The following is a 19,023-nucleotide window of genomic DNA, read 5'->3' on the forward strand; positions in this document are numbered from 1 at the left end:
CAAACTGCCCTCAAATCCAGCCATTCGTCTGAATTTCCAAGCCTCTTTGCTATTTCAGGCCTTCACTTACCACCCAAACTAGGGCAAAATTCGAACGGGTCTCCCTGGGTATAACTTCTCTCTCCAATCTATCTCCTAAACCATAACCAGAAAGATCTTACTAAAATGCAAATCGAAACACATCGCCTTTCCAACTAAGGCCCCTCCATAAATCCCTAATCACCATATTAAAATCTGCAACTGGTCACGAGAGCATTGAAGAAAAATTTCCAGGGGCGCCTGGCTGGCTCAGTCAGCTGAGCGTCTGACTCTTGATTTCAGCTCAGGTCATGATCCCAGGGTTGTGGAACTGAGCCCCGCTTCGGGCTCTGTAAGGAGCATGTAGCCTGCTTGAGATTCTCTCCCTCCCTCTGCCCATCTCCCAGCTCACACTTGCTTCCTCTCTCAGATTAAAAAAAAAAAAAAAAAAAAAAAAATTAATAAAAAATTCATTCATTTAAAAAAAAAGAAAAAAGCTCCAACTGAATTCAAAGACATCTTTTATCTTCCTCCACCAACAGCTCTCACACTCCAGTCATGTTAAACAATTTGAAGTTCCCTAGAATGCATTCCATTTTTACTCCATTTGTCAAAGATTACCTTGCTAAGTGGCTTTCTTGGAATGGCTCCTTTTCCCTGAAGGCTGGGTATGGATGCCCTTTCTATGTTTTCTATGACACCCACCTCATCATGGCACTACTATGCTACTGTAATAGTCAACTCATGTGTTTACTACAAGCATCTAAAGGCAAGATGTCTCATTTCTGCACCTGTGCTGACTGACAAGGAGGAAGGGGCTGAATAAATATTCGTAAATCTCAGTCTCAGAAAGGCCCTCAGAATTAATTCTACTTCTTTCTCCATCTCTCCAGCAAATGCCTGCTACTCTCTGTGACCACCTTGCTCAGTGAATGTCCAGCCCCTTGAACACCTCTTATGATGAGAAAAGCACTTATTGAACACTACTATCAACAAGGCCTCACTCTGGACATATACACAGACTTCACTAGAAGGTGCACACAGCTCACAATCTGTCGACATCTCAACTGACAAGAAGATCAAGACCCTGCTGCGGCTGTGGCTGGAAGCTGCTGACTTCTAGATTGTCACCAGTTTCAGAAACACCTGGCAGAAAGAGCCCTGGTGGGGGTGGGGGGGTAGGGGGGGTAGTGGTGACCACTAGAAATGAATCTGGAAACAATAAAGTTGGGCCATTTTCATATAGTTAATACAGCTGAGACTCCCCCAAACTCTTTTTGCCTAGCTTGTGTCTTCAATGTTTAAGCTCCAAAATCAGTACATGGTCAAAAAGGAGAGTCTAATGGGACTATTTTGCCCTAATTGCAAGAAAGTCTAAGAGAACAGAGACCATATGATTCAAGTCAATTATTTTATTGAAGGAGATAAGTTACGCAAATGTTAACTGATTGTTGGCAAAGGGAGGGAACATGTTACAAGTCAGGTGTGTTGGCAGAAGGGAGAGAGTACCTAAAGCTCTCTGCTTAACAAAATACTCAGAATCGGGGTTTCCATATTTCTCCATGATTTGATTTCTCATGGGTCACTTTCTGTCCAAAGGATTCTGGAGACCAAATGAGGTTAAGATTCTTTCAGTTATCCACCAAGAGGTTTTAGGTCTTCTCTCAGCTAAGGCACCTAGTGGAAGTATACAGGCAAACCTCAGAGATCCTAAAGATTTGGTTCCAGACCACAAGAAAGCAAATACCACAGTAAAATGAGTCAAATGAATTTGCTGGCTTCCCAGCACATATAAAAGTTATGTTTACACTACCCTGTAGTCTAGTGAGTATACAATAGCTTTACGTCTAAAAATCAATGTACACGCCTTCATTAAAAAATACTTTATTGTTTATAAGGTGCTAACCATATCACCTGAGCTTTTCGCAAGTCAGTCTTTTTGCTGGTGAAGGGCCTTGCCTCCACGTGGCTGGAGCTTCTGCAATAGCGCCTGCTGCTTCACCTTGGACTTTGAGGTTAGGACGACAGTTTCTTTCCTTTGTGCCTCACGAACCAATATTGGCCAATTTCAAGCTTTTCTTGTGCAGCTTCTTCGCCTCTCAGCCTCCACGGAACTGGAGAGAGTTAGCACTTTGCTCTGGATTAGGCTTTGGCTTAAGAATGTTTCCTCTTCTATCCAGACCACTGAAACCTTCTCATCAGCAGTAAGTCCTCCTGCTTTCTTCGCATTTGCGTGTCCGCTGGAGGAGCCCTTGTGATCTCCTTCGGGAACTTTCCCTTTGCACTCACAGCTTGGCTAAATGACGCAAGAGGCCTGGCTCCGGCCTATCTCCGCTTTCAACATGCCCTTCTCCCTGAGCGTAATCACTTCTAGCTTTTGACTTAAAGTGAGAGACGAGGGACTCTTCCTGTCACTTGCACCCTTAGAGGCCAGTGTAGGGTTCCTAACTGGTCTAATTTCAATACTGCTGAGTCTCAGGGAACAGGGAGGCCTGAGGACAAGGGGAGACGAGGGAAGGGCTGGTAGGTGAGCAGTCAGAACACACACAACGCTGATGAAGTTCACTGTCTTCTGTGGACACGCTTCATGATGCCCCGAAACAATGACAATAGTAACATCACAGACCAGCATAAGAATTATAATAGTGATTATAAAGTTTGAAATATTGTAAGAATTACCAAAATGCAATACAGAAACACGAGGTGAGAAATGCTGTTGGAAAAATGGCACCAATAGACTCACTCGACGCGAGGTTGCCACCAAACTTCAATTTGAAAAAAATGCACTAGCTGCGAAGCTCAATAAAATGAAGCACAATAACACGAGGTATGCCTGCAATTTATTTTTCAGATTCCTCTGCAGGATTAAAAAGTCTTTTTCTCATCGCATTGCCATGCTCCCTGCTCTTGGTCCTCTTTTCCATGTACTGGAAAATAAAAGGAAGGGGGAGAAAAGAGACAGCAGATTATATTACCATTTATATATCAGCTGAGTTAGATATTTTAAAATATTTGCAAAATAAGTTGTTTCTGCTGATAAAATTCTTATTTGTCTTTTATTTCACTGAATCTGAAATTGCAAACACAGTACAGCACCTACATCCTAATAGATGAAAAAATATTTACTGAATTAATTTCTTCCCCAAATATGAATTCAGGAAATATTTAAGATGAGTGAGTATTGTCCCTGTTCTTTAGGAACTCACGATCTATCACACACATCTAACCTCTGCTTGAACACTTATAGTTATGAGGAGCTCACTACCTTGAGAGGTAACCTCTTTCACTGTTGGCCACTTCTACTTGTTCCGAAGTGTTTTTTGTGTTGAACCAGTGTTTCCACATAAATTCTCCTACTGCCTATTTCTTCTTGCCTGCTATAATCTGGCAAATATCTGGTTACAGATGACCCACTTACTACCTCTTTTTTAGGCTGAACATTCCTGGCTTCCATAGAGGTTCACAGAACATGGCTTCTGCCTTCTAATAGCTACCAAGCACCTTTTATAAAGCACTTTAATATCAATATTCCTGATAAAAAATATCACAACCAGAATTAAATACAGTGCTCCACACAGTCTGATAGATGTGGGCTACAGTGGACCTACTAGTTCTTAGGACCTAGACATGTTATTTCTATAAATATTATCAAGAGTAAATGGCTCTTGGCAACCATATTATCCTATTAGTTCACGTGGAAACTTCTAGTCAGCTAAACTTCCCAGGATTCTTTTCATTATAAAGAGTCATCAAACGGATTCTCCCCAAATCCTACATTTCTGTAATTAGTTGGATCTAAATACAGTTTTCACCTGGAGGTTTTCAGCCTAGTATTCTGATCTGATCAGTAGGTTATTAAATAACAGGAAATACACAGCCTGGCACTTAGACAATGCACTCATTTAAAGCAGAGAAACTTCAATATAAGTGTTTTTACATGGATATATGTACAGGTTTATATACACCAATACAGACATTACTTTAAAGGTGAATGAAGGGTCCCTATGAAAAAGGGGAAAAATATAAAAGTAAATTCAAGTTGGAAAAACTAAGTATTGTGAACAGCTAGACATCAAAATCTTTTAGGAGCCAGAGATATGGGAAGAGGCCACAGAAATGAAATCAGTGATAGAGAGCTAACTAGAGACCTGACTGGACCCCCCGCCTCTGACCCCTGAGACAATGGTGTGGAGGTTCATGATCAGTACATCTTCGGGTCCTGTAACCTCAAATACAGGGAGCTAGGCTAGATGATCTTTAAGAAGTTTTCTGGATCTAAAGTTTTGATTGAAGAGTTATAACATAGCTTCTAGAATGATAGTTTCCGAAATTTTTTTCTTCCCCATCAAAGGACCACTTCAAATTACAGATGAAACACCAGGTCCCTTTAACCAAAATCATTCCTTTTATCTGTCATACATTAATTTTCTTCTGAAGATTTTTCGGGGGAAAAGGGCATTTCATTGCTTTAACAAGTTTTGGTTTTGTTTTTTTTTTAAAAGGCACTATTCTAGAACATGGAGAGATACATACTCGGAGAAAAATATTTGATATCTGTCTTTAATCACATATGCTGGACTGCCCACCAGCAATCAGGTTGGGAGAAGGGTTTTAAGGGTAAATCTTCAGAATACTGTGTAGGTGGCCCCAAAAAACAGGTTAAAGAGCAAATTATACTCTATGTTAAAATATATGTTAAGAAAAAAAAAAAAATATGTTAAGATATCCCCAAAGGGAGTCCAGATGGCTTCTGAATAAAAGAAGGAAAAGAAAAATATACGCATGTGATGTTATTCACAAAACTTCGCTGAACAATGTAGATAGAATGGAAGCTCAATTAACCAAAAACTAAACCAAACCGAACAATTAAGAGGGACAAAAAGGACGCTGCAAAAGTAATATTAGTGATTCTTTCAATAAAATGGGGAAGGGGGGGGGGCAGTAACACAGTGGCAAAGAGAGGCAAAGGGAAACTGGCCAGGTCCTTCTAGTTAAAAGCTTCAAGGAATAAAGTACTCAAATGGCACATGAAGGAAATGGTAGAGGAGCACGTGAGAGCAGTAAATCGTAAACCAGAAAGCATTAAAGGCAGAGAGGAAATAAATGAGCACAGGTTCAGAGGACTGAAGCATGAAAGTACAGACAGAAAAACATCTATAAATCAGGTAATGAAGCAACATAAAAACCACATAGAGGACTTAGAAAATAAGTCAAGGAGAAAATCTAAAATTTATATGAAAACAAAGTAAGAAAAATATCTACAACATCCTACCAAACGGTCACTAACGTCTCAGGACCACCTGGGAAGAAAATTTCATATAAAGATCTAATCACCACACCAATGGCAAAAATTATTGAACCATAAGAAGAAAAAAAAATCTAAATTTAGGGGAAAAGGCGATCAGACACAACAGAAAGCATGTGAGAAATAAATCGCTGCAATGAACACCACAGCGTGGGCTTCGTTTTCCCATAATCCTTATGAAAACCAAACAAAGCCCTAGGTTCAGCTTTCATATAAACTAGCTTTACCAGTGAAGAAAAACTCTTGAAAAATCAATTTAAAACACTTATACATGTACATGTTTGTGCAAAGAAAATGATGACCCTGAAGTGAGAACCCCAGAAAGTTCTTCAAACAGTAAAGACACTAGAAAGGGACTCTAGGAAGAGAAAAAACAAACAAAACCAAAAACCCCCAAAGCCTCAGATTGGAAAATACAAAAAACAAAAATATAGATGCTGGACAGCTTCAAATATTATAACTAATACCTTTCACCATGAGGCAAATAGGAAAAGAAGTTCAAAAATATGGAAAATGCAAAAAAACTGGAAGGCAGGTTTTTAATAGTTATAGATTTTTTAAGGTTTTGGACATAACACAACTCATGTGTGAAAACAAAGGGAATTAAATTTCTTTTCGAGGCACCTGGGTGGCTCAGTCGGTTAAGCGCCGGATTTTGGCTCAGGTCATGATCTCACGGTTCGTGAGTTTGAGCCCCATGTCGGGCTCTGTGCTGACAGCTCGGAGCCTGGAGCCTGCTTCAGATTCTGTGTCTCACTCTCTCTCTGCCCCTCCCCTGCTCATGCTCTGTTTCTGTCTCAAAAATAAATAAACATTTTTAAAAAATTAAAAAATACATGTCTTTTCAAAGATTTCAAAAGCACTCTACTATATGCCCAAGTCCATGTCATGGCCTAACACCGAGTTTAGGAAATGAGTGTTTCCAATCAAGTCAAACTAGATCCCTATGGCTGGTACATGCCATGGTTATAAAGAAATTCACAATTTTAAACCTGTGAGGAGACCATGTCTGGCTCCCGCCATGTTCTATGAGGGAACAGGCCCGAAGTGTATCTGTTACCCACTACAGGTAATAGGTGACTGTCCGAAGTCTTTCTGCTAAACAAATTCAACTTCCCAAACCTTGCAATTCATATAGGAGAGTTACAATGATTACAATAAGGAAGTTGTTTTCATTCACGTGCATGCAAAAAACAAAAAACAAAAAACAAAAAACAAAAATCTTAGCAATGTTCTGTCCCCAGAAAAGGCTTTTATTTCTCCTCTTGGTTTTAGGGGAGGATGTACGTCTAAAGTCAATTCTCTCTGTTATACTAAAATTCGGAATAAAAATTAATAATGGCAATATTGTAAAATATTGTTCAAAAATGTTCTATTCTACTGTTCAACCATTTTTATTCTTTAACACTTTTCTTACCTCATTCTTCAAGCACTTTCTCATCTCCCGATCAAGATCATTGCAATGACCAAAAAATTTCAGAATGCTGTGCTAAAAGGAAGAAAAGCGGTAAAATATTTCATCCCACAACATGCTAAGGTCTCTGGCACACAGAATTTAAATACTTATTCCTACAGAAATGGGTTTAACGTGTCACCACATTGTTAATAAGCAAACAGGTAAATCACAGGTATGAGGTGTACAAATAAATGGACTTATCCTGGCCATCCTAAAGGAGAGATAAAAGCTCTGTAGGTAGAAATGAAAAACCAAAAGACTTTTCCTTACTAAAAGGGAAGCCTATTAAACTGCCAAAACCTCACAATGACAGAGTGTAAACAATTCTGTTTTCAAGTACCTCTGTCTTTAAGGGCATGTTAACATCACAGCACAATCCATCATCTACTACGGGGAGTGATGTCAAAGTGCACTGTGGCCATATTAACATGACCAGTAACTTCCTTCAATAGCAAACACTCTGTCCCACTGAAGAATTACCTAATAAACGCTGAGTGCCAACACTATTTTCTCATTGGCCTCCATTCAAAATGTCATCAAAATACATCAGAAACACGTAACACTATTAAACGGTCTATATGGACCACATAAATAAGCCACTAATCCACAATATCAGAAAATCTATGTCTGAAGTTCAAAGTCTGCTTTCTTTGAAAAGCAGAAATAAAAATCTCCTAGTGGTTTCAAGGCCTACGACAATGATCGTGGCAAAAAGTACAAATGCTCCAAAGCAGATCACGATGAAGGCTGAGGTCAAGAACACGAATTTTTAGTAGGGCCATAATTAGTGTGTTTGCCCATCACGATTTTTAAGGGTGCCCAGGACAGCATGGTGATGGCCTAAAACGACATGCCATAAATGCTGAACTTGTAGTTATAATAGGCACCTGTTCCTTTTCTTTCCAATTAAGGCTTTCATGGAAACAGACAACACATAATTTATAAGCTATGTCCCTCGCTACTCCTTTCCCCCTGCCTCATCGCCGCTTTAAATGTCCTCTTCTGGTCCAATCAATGAATGGGTTGGTTTTTCTGGCAAGCATTTAAGGTAAACTGACATCTCCTACTGGTTGCCTAATGACCTTTTCAGAATAAGTATTTCTTGTGTATTTTTCCTCAACTATTTCTCTGACCACAGATGAACGGGAACAATGCATTTTCACACACTTTCTGGTGAGGCAGAAACAAAAGAAAGGATTAATGTTTAGAATGTAAGGCAGTATTTCACAGTTTAGTTCACAGTGATTCCTATCACCCCATACACATACATCTTATGTTTAAATCAAGGACAACAGCTATTTTTTTTTTGCTTTCACCCCAGTATTTAAGCCCAAAGAAATACACTCTTGTGACATTATGTGCAAAACAAACCCAAAGTGCCCCACTGGACTTGGTAAAAGGAACGCCCATGGACTGCAGTTCTCTTGCACACACAGAGCAAAGGCCTCCAGTGTGTGATGTCTGTTTCCAGAAAACCAAACTGGGCCAGTGATTGAATAAATGGGCAATCGATATCTCGAAGACAAGGACTAGGGATACAGTAGTGAGGAAGGTGGACCTGGGCCCTACTCTCACAGAACACGGTCACAGAACAGAGTGAGTCAACGAACAGAGTGACTGTTATAAAACAGTTGTTCTCCAAGTGCAGTCCAGGGGCACCCACGAGTTCCCAGGAGCTCTCCAGGGGGTGTATAAGATAAAAACTAGTCTCCTGATAATCAAAGATCTTATTTGTTTTGTTCATTGTCATTCTCTCACAAGGCTACGGTAGAACTTTCCAGAGGCTGCTCAGAGGACAACATCACCAAAGACTGGACATGAGACAGATAGGAGACTCCAGCTATATTCTATTAAGCCAGATATCAAGGAGAATTGCAAAAATGCAAAAATAATGTAATTCTTCTTTTTTTTAATGTTTATTTATTTTTAAGAGAGAGAGAGAAAGTGCACACGTGCACGCAAGCAGGGGAGGAGCAGAGAGGAGGGCGGACAGTGGATCCAAAGCAGGCCCTGCAATGACAGCACAGAGCCTGACGCAGGGCTCAAACCCACGAACCGTGATCACGACCTGAGCTGAAGTCAGAAGCTTAACCAACTGAGCCACCCAGGCTCCCCAAAAGCAATGTCATTCTTTTGACTCTGTCTTTTGTTTCAGAAAATAAGATCTTTTTTTGTGAAAAATTACTATGTTAACATGTACTGGATTTATTATTGTATTTTTATATACATTTACATTTTTTTAAATTTCTCAGTTTCAATTTCTACTTCAGTAAATATCGGTAGCTAGAATCCACATACACAAAAGTTATTTGGGGTCCTCAAGAATTTTTAAGAGTGTATAGGAGTCCTGAGACCAAAACGTGTGAGAAGTACCTTGAAGTAGGAAATGGACTATGTATGGTGTTACTAGAGGACAGAGTGACAACGCCAAGAGAATCTAGGCCAGGAAAGGAGGAAATGAAGAGGCAAGGACAGATTACAGACAATGAAACCTGGAGGATGATGAAACCTGGTACAGCATGCGGGGAAGAGGAGATAGTGAGGAGGGCTCCAAGATAAGCCAAGGACAAAGCAAGCCCAAAGCCTCAGAAGAGAGAAATGTGTGCCCCACACAACTGCAGAAAAGGTCGCTGGGGAGCGAGGGGAAAAAAAGAGTGCCGGAGGGTGTGAAACCCAAGGCTAAGTCGGGGCCATGTTCATGAAGGTCCTGAAACAACACGAAGGAAGAAAGTGAGATCGCGTACCGCAGCAAAGGGAGCCGGTAGAGGGGAACGATGCCTGAACGTCGTTTGAACAGTCCCTCCTGACGCGGTGTGGAAAGTGATCGAGGGTAGAGGAGAGGACAAACCCGTCAGGGGACCCAGTTGGCCCCACGAGGAGAACACTGGAATTAACTGGTGTTCAGAACAGACACATAAATCGGCAGAACGGACCAGAGCCCAGAAAGAGACCCAGTCATGTGTGGTCAACAGATTTTTGACCAAGGCAGCAAGTTAATTTAGGAGGGAAAGGCTGGTGTCTGCACAAATAGTGCTGGAAAAACAATAGCCGTAGAGAAAGGAAAACACTGACTCCTACCTCATACCAGACACAAACAGTAACTTGAAATGGGTCACCAACCTAAATGGCACAGCTAAAAGCCTGAAACCTTTGGAAGAAAAAAAGGAGAAAATCTTTGTGAGCAGGAAACACACAAAGATCCTTAGAATGCAAACAAACAAAAAACAAAACAAAACAAAAACAAAACCCCTCACAAACACTGAAAGAAAAACCTGGCAATTAGACTTCATCAAACTTAGAAACCGCTCTTTGAAGCACAACCTTCAGAAAGTGAAAAAGGATGCCACAGACTGAGAACATACTCACCACACGCTTGTCAATGTCTTCAATTGTCAAGACAGGGTCTTGAATGTCAAATGAAAACAAATTCTTAAAACTCCATAAAGCAAACAACCCAATTTTAAAATATGGGCAAAGAAAATAATAATAATTAAATAAGTAAATTTTTAAAATTAAAAAAAAATAAACTATAGGCAAAAGACTATATGAATGGTCAACAGGCACATGAAAAGATGCTCAAAATCAGTCATCAGGGAAACACACTCTAAAACCAAATGGGACGCGACTGCACACCCACAAAATAACGTTAAATATCATTAAAATAACGTACAAATAAAATAACGTACAATGTATAAATAACGTTAAAATAACGTTAAATAAAGACTTATGATATCAATTCTGGATCTACATGTATGCTGAAAAAAGTCTGTCTCAAGTATATTGTCACCAACAACGTTCTTTGAACAAAAAATATCTAACTTCACAGATCAGAGGTAGTACTTACTACCTGTTAGCCTTTAAATGTTACTCATTTAAATGATACATACTGGTATTATAATTTTATATATCTACAGTTTATGAATCTCATGAGGAAAACGCATCATGCAAAGTTAAAGAAAACCACAAATGCTCCTTATAACTGTCTCATGCATCAATTATATGAAAAAAGCTTAATATCTGACATCCATAAAAATATTGGCTTAATTGAATATATTCCAAAAATGGGTTTCCTTTCCATTTTGGTTTTAACCATGGAATTTTACTTCCATTCCACTAACAAGTAAGTAAACCTGCCAAATTAGGCCAATCATAATTTAAACCTAGCTAATATCTAATTATTAAAAAAAATTTCAATCTCCTTTGAACACAGAATGATGGACATCAAGGAAAATCTTAGAAAATTCTTAACAATAATTGCATTATGATCAGAAGAGTCAGATTAACGTAATCGTTCTAACATCCTGTAATTAAAAACAGGAAAGTATTTTATTGAAAGAACATGGGTTCTGACTGTTACGTATCATTTCAAAAGTTCCCTAACAAACGACCGTGCTTAATTTTTAGTAATCACGAATGGAAATGGTATCTGAAACATCACAGCATCAATTACTAATCTTTAGTAAGCTAAGATCGGCCATATTATCATTCCCCTTCCATCAGTGGAGGCAACATTGCACATCACTGTGTTGTACCTAAGTTTCATTTTTGCTTCATGGTCATTTTTCTGAACTCTTACATTTTTGTGACATTCCTTAAGCAAGTTAATCAAGACGTTGCATTCTTCAGTGTGCAAGTGTGGAGATAAGTCAGGATGCATCTTTAGGAGAAGGGATGGAGCGCAGCAGAGCGACCTGTGGATACAAGAGTGTCTTGAATATGTGTGACTGTACTTGTTAATGCGACCTAAAGCTACTTCACTAAAAACCTGCAGTGAGCTTTATCAGAAAGGAATGCTCACCTTAGGCAAATGATTAACCTTGAGCCTCAGCTTCCTTATCCAGCAGTTTAACAGATTCAGCAAGTTATCAGGTGTTCAGAGAACCTGCAGTTTCTAAAGAGGCCCAACCCTGGAAAGAAGTGCTCTGGCAGAAACAGCCAGCCTCTCTTAATAAGCCTGATTTCAATTATTTTCCCCACATTCCTGAAATGGATTACAACTCATTTTGTTCAGATGAAACTCTACAAAACAAGAGAACTGGTTTATTAATCCTTTTAAAATGTATACTCCTCTCAGAGGGTTAAAGCCCCATCAGTCTCACATTAGTGTGAATTAACAGGGACTGTTTTCTTCCTAACATCTGGCTGAGAAAATCTAACTAAACAATGAAGAGAAACAAAAAGCAGATGTGAAAAAAGTTTTTCAGTTTAGCAGATCTGTCCATAAAACGCAATTATTACAATGAAAGCAAGATGCTGAAATCCCAGAAATTAAATTTAATTGGTTCATTCACAAAGGAGAAAATCAGCAGCCAAGGTCAAAGGAAAAGCATTATTTTGAAGTGTTTGCTATAGTTATGTAGCACTATTTACCTACTCTTTTTTTGTAACCTATTCTTTTTAACTTGGAAAAGATTACCAAAAGAAAGAACCAATGATTGCTTTAATCTTCTAAAAGGTTTCAAAAAAGACAACCTAAAATAATGACCTTAGGCAGCACCAAGAGTTCTTAGGTCAACAGCACAATTCATAAAAGAAAAAATTGGTAAAATCTTATCAAACTTAAAACTTTCTCGCTTCAAAAATATACCATTAAGAAAATGAAAAGACACAGGCATGGAAAGTAGAGCACAGGGAATGCGGTCAATAATACTGTAATATGCTTCTCGTGGTGAGCATTTCATGATGTATATAATAAATTTTAAAAAAAGGATAAGCCACACTTTGGGTGATGATGATGTGTCAATGTAGGTTCAGTTGTAAAAACACACAACTTTAGCGGGGGATGCTGATCACGGGGGAGGTTGTGCATGTGTGGGGCAGGGAGCACATGGGGCCTCTGTACGTTCTGCTCAATTTTACTGTGAACCTAAAACTGCTCTAAAAAATAAATATCCTACAAGCTGGAGACTAGGGGAAAATATTTGCAAATCATGTTTGAAAAAGGACTTGCTACCTAGAACATATAAAGAATGCTTACAAACCAACCCAACGTTTAAAATGGACCCCCAAAATGGGCAAAAGATTTGAATACTTCACAGAAGATGGTACGAAAATGGTTAATTAAGCACATAAAAAAATGCTGAACACCATTAGTCACAGGGAATTCAAACTAAAACCACAATGAGATACCACTCATTTCCACCCAAATAGCTATAATCAAAAAGTCAGACAATACCAAGCAATGGTTAGGATGCAGAGAAAACAGACCTCATGCATTGCTAATGAAAATGCAAAATAGGACACACTTAATTTGGCAGTGTCTTAAGGAGTTAAACACATACTTACCAAATGACCCCTGACCACGGAAACCGCACTCCTAAGAATATACCCAAAAGAAATGAAAACATAAAACCACACAAAGACATGTATGCTAATTTTGACAGCATTATTCATCATAGCCAATACTGGAAACAATGCAAATGTCCAATAACCTGCCAACTGGATAAATAAATGCGGCATGCCTAGACAATGGAATACTATTTACCAATTAAAAGGAATGCACGGACACAGGCGCCAACGTGGATGAACCTCAAAGCACCAAGCTGAATGAAAGAAGGCAGATTCAAAAGACTATATATGATTCCATTTATATGCAATGTGTAGAAAAGGCAAAATGGTAGAGGAAAAAAAGCCGATGGTTTGCCTACACCTGAAAGTGAGAGGATTATTTGTCACTGGCCACAAAGGAATACATCCGCGCGACGAAAGCATTTTAAAACAGGATTGTGGCAGTGGTCGCACAATAGCAGTTTACCAAAATCACTGAACTCATGGTGGGTGAATTTTATGAAATGTAAATTATACCTTCACAGAGCTAATACAAAAACGTTTGAGAATTTCAAACTGCCTATGTACTTTCCACTCTCAACAAGTCCTTACAAATGTCTAAACAAAGAATTCCAGAGCATTACAGTATCCCTACTATTTCAGAACTCCATTTCCAAAAAGACCAGTGGATCACTGTTCCACTGAGTGACCGACTACACATGCACACACACACACCGCAAACCACAGCTGACAATCCCAAACCAGGCAGCTATGCCCAACTAAGTCCTTGAGTCTCTGAAACACATTTGGAAATGCAGCCAAGTTCAAGTTTTGTTTGCCTGCCGCTGACTACGAAGTCTTCTTAATGACATAATCTTTTCCCTCAGAAAAATGAGGCCTCTTACGGTCTAGAAATTTAAGTCATCTAATGTTGTACCATTAAGTCACTTAGAAAATGTCTTTTTATTTTGTAAATGTGACAAAACATTTTCACCTCTATCAACCAAGTCCTCAGATTTGTGCTTTTACAATTTGGAAACAAGCTTATGATGTACTGAAATGACCTCTTTGATTGGCCCATTAAATACTTTAGAAGACACTTTGCGGCTGAGATAAATATGCCCACATTGTATATAAGTAGAAATGCATACATACCACGATGTATATTTTTCCTCCCTCCGTTACAAAAGTTTATGCGCTGTAGACCCAGCCAGGGTACCAATAAGATAACTTCCTCTCTACTTAGTATCCTATGTAACTATGTCAAAGAAGAGAATGGTTTCATATAGTTTCCTTTTCCTATTCTTCTTCGTAAAAAACTAAACTACTACTTCTCAATCTACAGCTCTAAACACTGACCTACCTAATCCCTTACCTAACAAATTCCTTGCTTTACCAGTCATTCCCCCCCTTTCCTCCACCCCACCTTTTCAGTGAGATACCCTCTTCTTCTTTCCCTCTGTCCACCCTGTACCCACACTCTCTTCCAGCACCCGGCTGGCTGCGCCTCCCGTTGGTGCTTACACGGGGGTACTGCCACACTCACAGCTATAAAACGATGCCACTGTTGTCACAACACTTGCTGTGAGTGCTGATATCTTCCAGCAGTCATCTTTAAAAGCCTATTCTGGGCCGCCTGGGTGGCAGGTGAGCATCAGACTGCGGCTCAGGTCATTATCTCCCGGTTGGCGAGTTCAAGTCCCGTGATAGGCTCTGGGCTGACCCGCTCGGAGCCTGGAGCCTGCTTCAGATTTTGTGTCTTCCTCTCTCTCTGCCCCTCCCCCATTTGTGTTCTCACTCTCGCTCTCTCTCTCAAAAACAAACATTTAGAAAAATAAAAAATAAAAGCCTATTCCAATGAACATTACTATAACTCAAAGTAATTTATGAGCTGAAGAAAACTAAATGTATATTCCATATTCTTACTTTTAACATTCCTTCAAGGCCATGACTATATCTACATTATTAGTGTAGAAAATAATTTTTGAACACTTACCACACACTGGGCACAAGTCTTCTAATCCTTCCAATAACTGTAAATTCACTGGAACCATAAGAAATTGCCTTTTTGCACTTCAAGTATGCATTACTCACATTTTCGTATGAAAAATAAGTCCCAGGTCACATAGCAAGTGGCAGAGTTACTGCTACCCAGTGCAATCTCTAAACCAGGACAAATTATTCCCATGTTCGAAACAGAAAACTTCCCAGCAGTTTGTGGGTGAAATAAATTCAGATAGAAAAAACTATTTCCCAAAGAGTCTCTGGTTGGCTACGAGACCAACAAGCACTAATTGTGGGTTCCAAAGAAGTCAATGTAACATTATCCTGCGTTCCTAGAAACAGAGGGTCAGTCTACCTCAAGAAAAAGAACAATACTGTATTCGTCCTGAGCAGCCAAGTCCGGAATATTGACAATGTGAATATTCCTGGAGAGACTGCTCAGGATGATGACGGCTTTGCCTCTACTCTTAAACTCTTCTTCTCAGGATCCGTAAGAAGCTATTAATGAAACTGGCAATATTTACCAATTTAGGGAAGCCCCCATCAGAGGTGACAGATAAAAGGAACAACCTGGTTAAGTAGGAGAAACGATGGATCTGAAGGCAAAAGTTGTGGACTTATCTGTCCATAGGTTATAACACTTTGGTTACTTAATCTGACCTAAGTCTCTTCTTCCATAAAATGGTATTAGCTCTGGACCTATATCTCTGAGGGGTCATGAGGTTTAAAATAACATATGTGGGACTATCTGAAATGGTAAGCAGTGAACGTGACATTTGCAAAGTATTATTTGTATATGTGAAATGCTCATCACATGACGGGAAAGGCTGAACTGAATCTGCAATGGTGTTCCCAAGGTATTTCTGAGGACAGGTCTGGAAACCAAAGAGTGGAAGACGTCATCTTCCTGGAGCTGTCCAACAATGAAGCAAGCTGCAATGGGAAGTTCTCGGTTACCTGTCTTAATGTACCCCAAAGAGACTGGCTACATCAATTAAGGATGTCACAGAGTGTATTTCTGCACTGCAGTCTTCAGTTTCTTCTCAAATCGAAGTTCACAACTAAACGATTTTAACCTATTTTCAGAAATGAAATTCGCAATGGATAAACACTTATCACCACTAGGAAAATACAAAAAAAAATTCAAAAGGGTAATGCCAAAATAATTATGAACATCAGCAGCATTGATGAAACAAAGGTGAAGGGAACATTTGTGATTAAGACTTCACATGTGTGTGTGTGCACTAAGAAAGAGGAATAAATTCCATTCACACTGTTATGATTTAGACACAAAACTTCAGTCCCACTTTTACACTGGCATTTAGAAAACACCAGGTTAACTTGTCACAGTTAAAGGGCTTCCCTCCCCAACTCCACCCACTGCCTCTAGCATGCAAACATTTATACTAAAACAGATGCTGAAACTCTTTAAAAATGTTCAGTTGTGACAATAACTGGGTGATTGGCCCCTGCAAAGCAATTTTAACCTTTACTTGGGGGTAAGCTGGGAGGACAGAAGCATATGGTACTCTCACTAAAGACGTAAAGATTACAGTCTTATTCACCTGATTCTACCAAGACAGAGGTAAAATTTTCCTAAGGAGTATTCCATGATAGATTTCAACCACCAGGTGGCACAGTTTTAAAAAATAAGCCAAGAAGTAAGCAATACACGACCTCTAGTAAAGAAAAAGGAGTAAGCATTTTAATAACACCTCAGCAAATCTATAATCACGAGGAGGAAACCCCCTATTTTAATGTCACTTGTGTTTTCTTTCCAAAGATTTTGCTGTTTTGTGGCTGCACCAGAAAGAAATGTACTCTACAGCTGCAATTTCTAATGGCTTTTTAAAACAAAAAACAGGGGCGCCTGAGTGGCTCAGTCGGTTAAGCGTCCGACTTCAGCTCAGGGCATGATCTCACGGTTCGTGAGTTCAAGCCCTGCATCGGGCTCTGGTGCTGACAGCTCGGAGCCTGGAGCCTGCTTCAGATTTTGTGTCTCCCTCTCTCTCTCTCTGCCCCTCCCCTGCTCGCACTCTGTCTCTCAAAAATAAACATAAAAAAAAGTAAAACAAATCCAGAAAAGTCCCTTGTTTAGAGTTTGAAAAATCTGTTCTCCAGGAAAAACTGTAAACTTAATACACAATGCTTTTTACAACATGCATTTTTTAAGGCCTACTTTCAGAAAGCCCTGGAATTAGTTAAATTAGTATTTCTGCAACTATTTCAAACTATGCACCATATTCAGCAGAAGTAGCAGACGCAGCAAGGTACCGCCTACCCTACAGTCTTCTACTTATCACAGTTGCAAAGGGACCAAATCTAAACACCTGCTATTGAGTGACTAGTGCTCCCAAACACAGACCATGCCCCACTGCTACCGAAAGGAACCCCTGGGCTGCCTGGGGGAAAGATCCGTAAGGCTCTCAAGTTCCACCACATAGTTTCCTAAGGAATGGAAGCTGCAACTCTCCCTGAACAAACAACAGTACTCAGCAGATGCTGGGCATTCTGCCAAATCACCTGAATTTCAGAGAAAAAAGAATCAGTCCATATACCTCAAAGAACGCACAGGCTAGTGAGGGAACGTTCTTGTAAATGCACATAGTAAATGCCCAATCAATGCTTGCCAAAAGTTGAATTCAGGATTATTGTAGAACTGAGAATTGGTTCACACCTCAACATAGTTAACAACAACAACAAAAGAATGGAAATGAGTGAGGCTCATTTTAAATAAACTAAACACGTGCAGAAGCCTGTATGTACAGGAAAGGAGATACATGGGTATCACAACAGAATTCCTTCGCCAGCGCCAACCTCTTTTATGCAGTTAAGGTTGTAAATGAAAGTTTCCAGAACGCGGATTTACTTAAGACTCTTCATTAAGCACCTTGCGTGAACCTACAAACACGGTAACTTTTAATTCCAATAAAAGGGACCCGAATGTCTACCTTCCTTGCAAAGTGTACTGATGGGGATCTCCATGGATTCTCGCTTCGCAAGACAGACTGGTGGCAACTTTCACTGCAGCTGACAGGTGCAGCTACATGCAATTTCTAACTCCGAGATGATGATAATAATCATGCGATTCATTGAGCGCTCACCGCTCTTAGTGTCAAACGCTGTGAATGGCTTCCCTTCTGACCATCGATGCGATGGGTTGTACCCATTTTACAAGCGTGGAAGCCGAGGCTCAAGGAGGGGAGGAGCCCACCCCATCCCCCGCCCAGGTCACTAGGCTCGCGAGTGGCGAGACAGACTGCTGCGAAGAGAGAAAGGTCTAGACCAAAGCATTCTCTAAACTACCTCGGCAACTGCCTGCGGGTGGAAGGGCCCGGACGCGCCTGCAGCTACAACCGCAAAGCCCCCCGCGCGGTGGTCTGCCTCGGAGCAGGGCGAGCCACGGCCGCCCTGAGGACCAGGGACCTGACCTTCAAGGTCCCAACCTCCGACAGGGGCAGGAAGGGACACGGCGGGGCGCGCGCGAGCAGGGCACGAGAGGAGGGACAGGTGGGTGTCCCGCGGCCTCCCAGGACACCGCGGCCAGGAAGAGAGCGCTCCTCGGAACGACCGGGACTCCTGAGACTCACCCGACTCGAAGCCACACAGGGAGGACTGAAGTGACAGTCACCAGCGAAGACTCCCAATCCAAAGGCCGGCGGCCTGGGCGCCGGAGTCGCAGCAGCTCGGGGTGGCAAAGTCCCCCGCGCCCTCCACAGCTGACCCGGCTCGGCGCGGCCAGCCCCCGCTGCTCCCTGCCTCTGAGGCGCATGCGCCACCCGGCCTGGACGGGCCCATTTGCGGGCGCTGGGGGGAGGGAGAGCGAGTGCACTGAGGCACGGCCGGGCCTAAAAACAGCAAACCAAGCCAACAGGCCAGATTTCGTGGCTGAGCTTAACTGCGTTTAACTAATGGTCTCTACCAACAAGAGTGATGCGGGGACTTGGCGAGTTTCACTTCTGCCGCTCCCTGA

At 40.8% G+C, this 19,023-nt stretch overlaps 1 protein-coding gene across 4 annotated transcripts; it reads right to left on the reverse strand.

The window, feature by feature from the left end:
- Window positions 1–1,415: 1,415 nt before the first annotated feature.
- CMC2 (C-X9-C motif containing 2) lies at window positions 1,416–18,936 on the reverse strand. Of its 4 annotated transcripts, XR_002071008.2 has the most exons (5): window positions 18,641–18,936; window positions 11,356–11,470; window positions 6,741–6,812; window positions 1,933–2,945; window positions 1,416–1,695 (listed from the first exon to the last, which is right to left on the reverse strand). XR_002071008.2 is itself a non-coding variant. In XM_019413107.2 (4 exons), exons 1-4 carry the CDS (start codon window positions 18,820–18,822, stop codon window positions 2,859–2,861), a joined length of 456 nt encoding a protein of 151 aa, XP_019268652.1. In that variant the 5' UTR covers window positions 18,823–18,936; the 3' UTR covers window positions 1,416–2,858. The 4 variants fall into 4 exon arrangements, 3 of the variants coding, with proteins under 3 accessions (XP_019268652.1, XP_019268654.1, XP_019268653.1); XM_019413107.2 differs by having other exon boundaries at window positions 1,416–2,945; XM_019413109.2 differs by lacking the exon at window positions 18,641–18,936 and adding an exon at window positions 13,065–13,095 and having other exon boundaries at window positions 1,416–2,945.
- Between the last annotated feature and the right edge of the window lie 87 nt (window positions 18,937–19,023).

The sequence above is a fragment of the Panthera pardus genome, unplaced genomic scaffold, assembly GCF_024362965.1.
Source record: "Panthera pardus isolate Hobbes unplaced genomic scaffold, ASM2436296v1 HiC_scaffold_19, whole genome shotgun sequence".
NCBI lineage: Eukaryota > Metazoa > Chordata > Mammalia > Carnivora > Felidae > Panthera > Panthera pardus.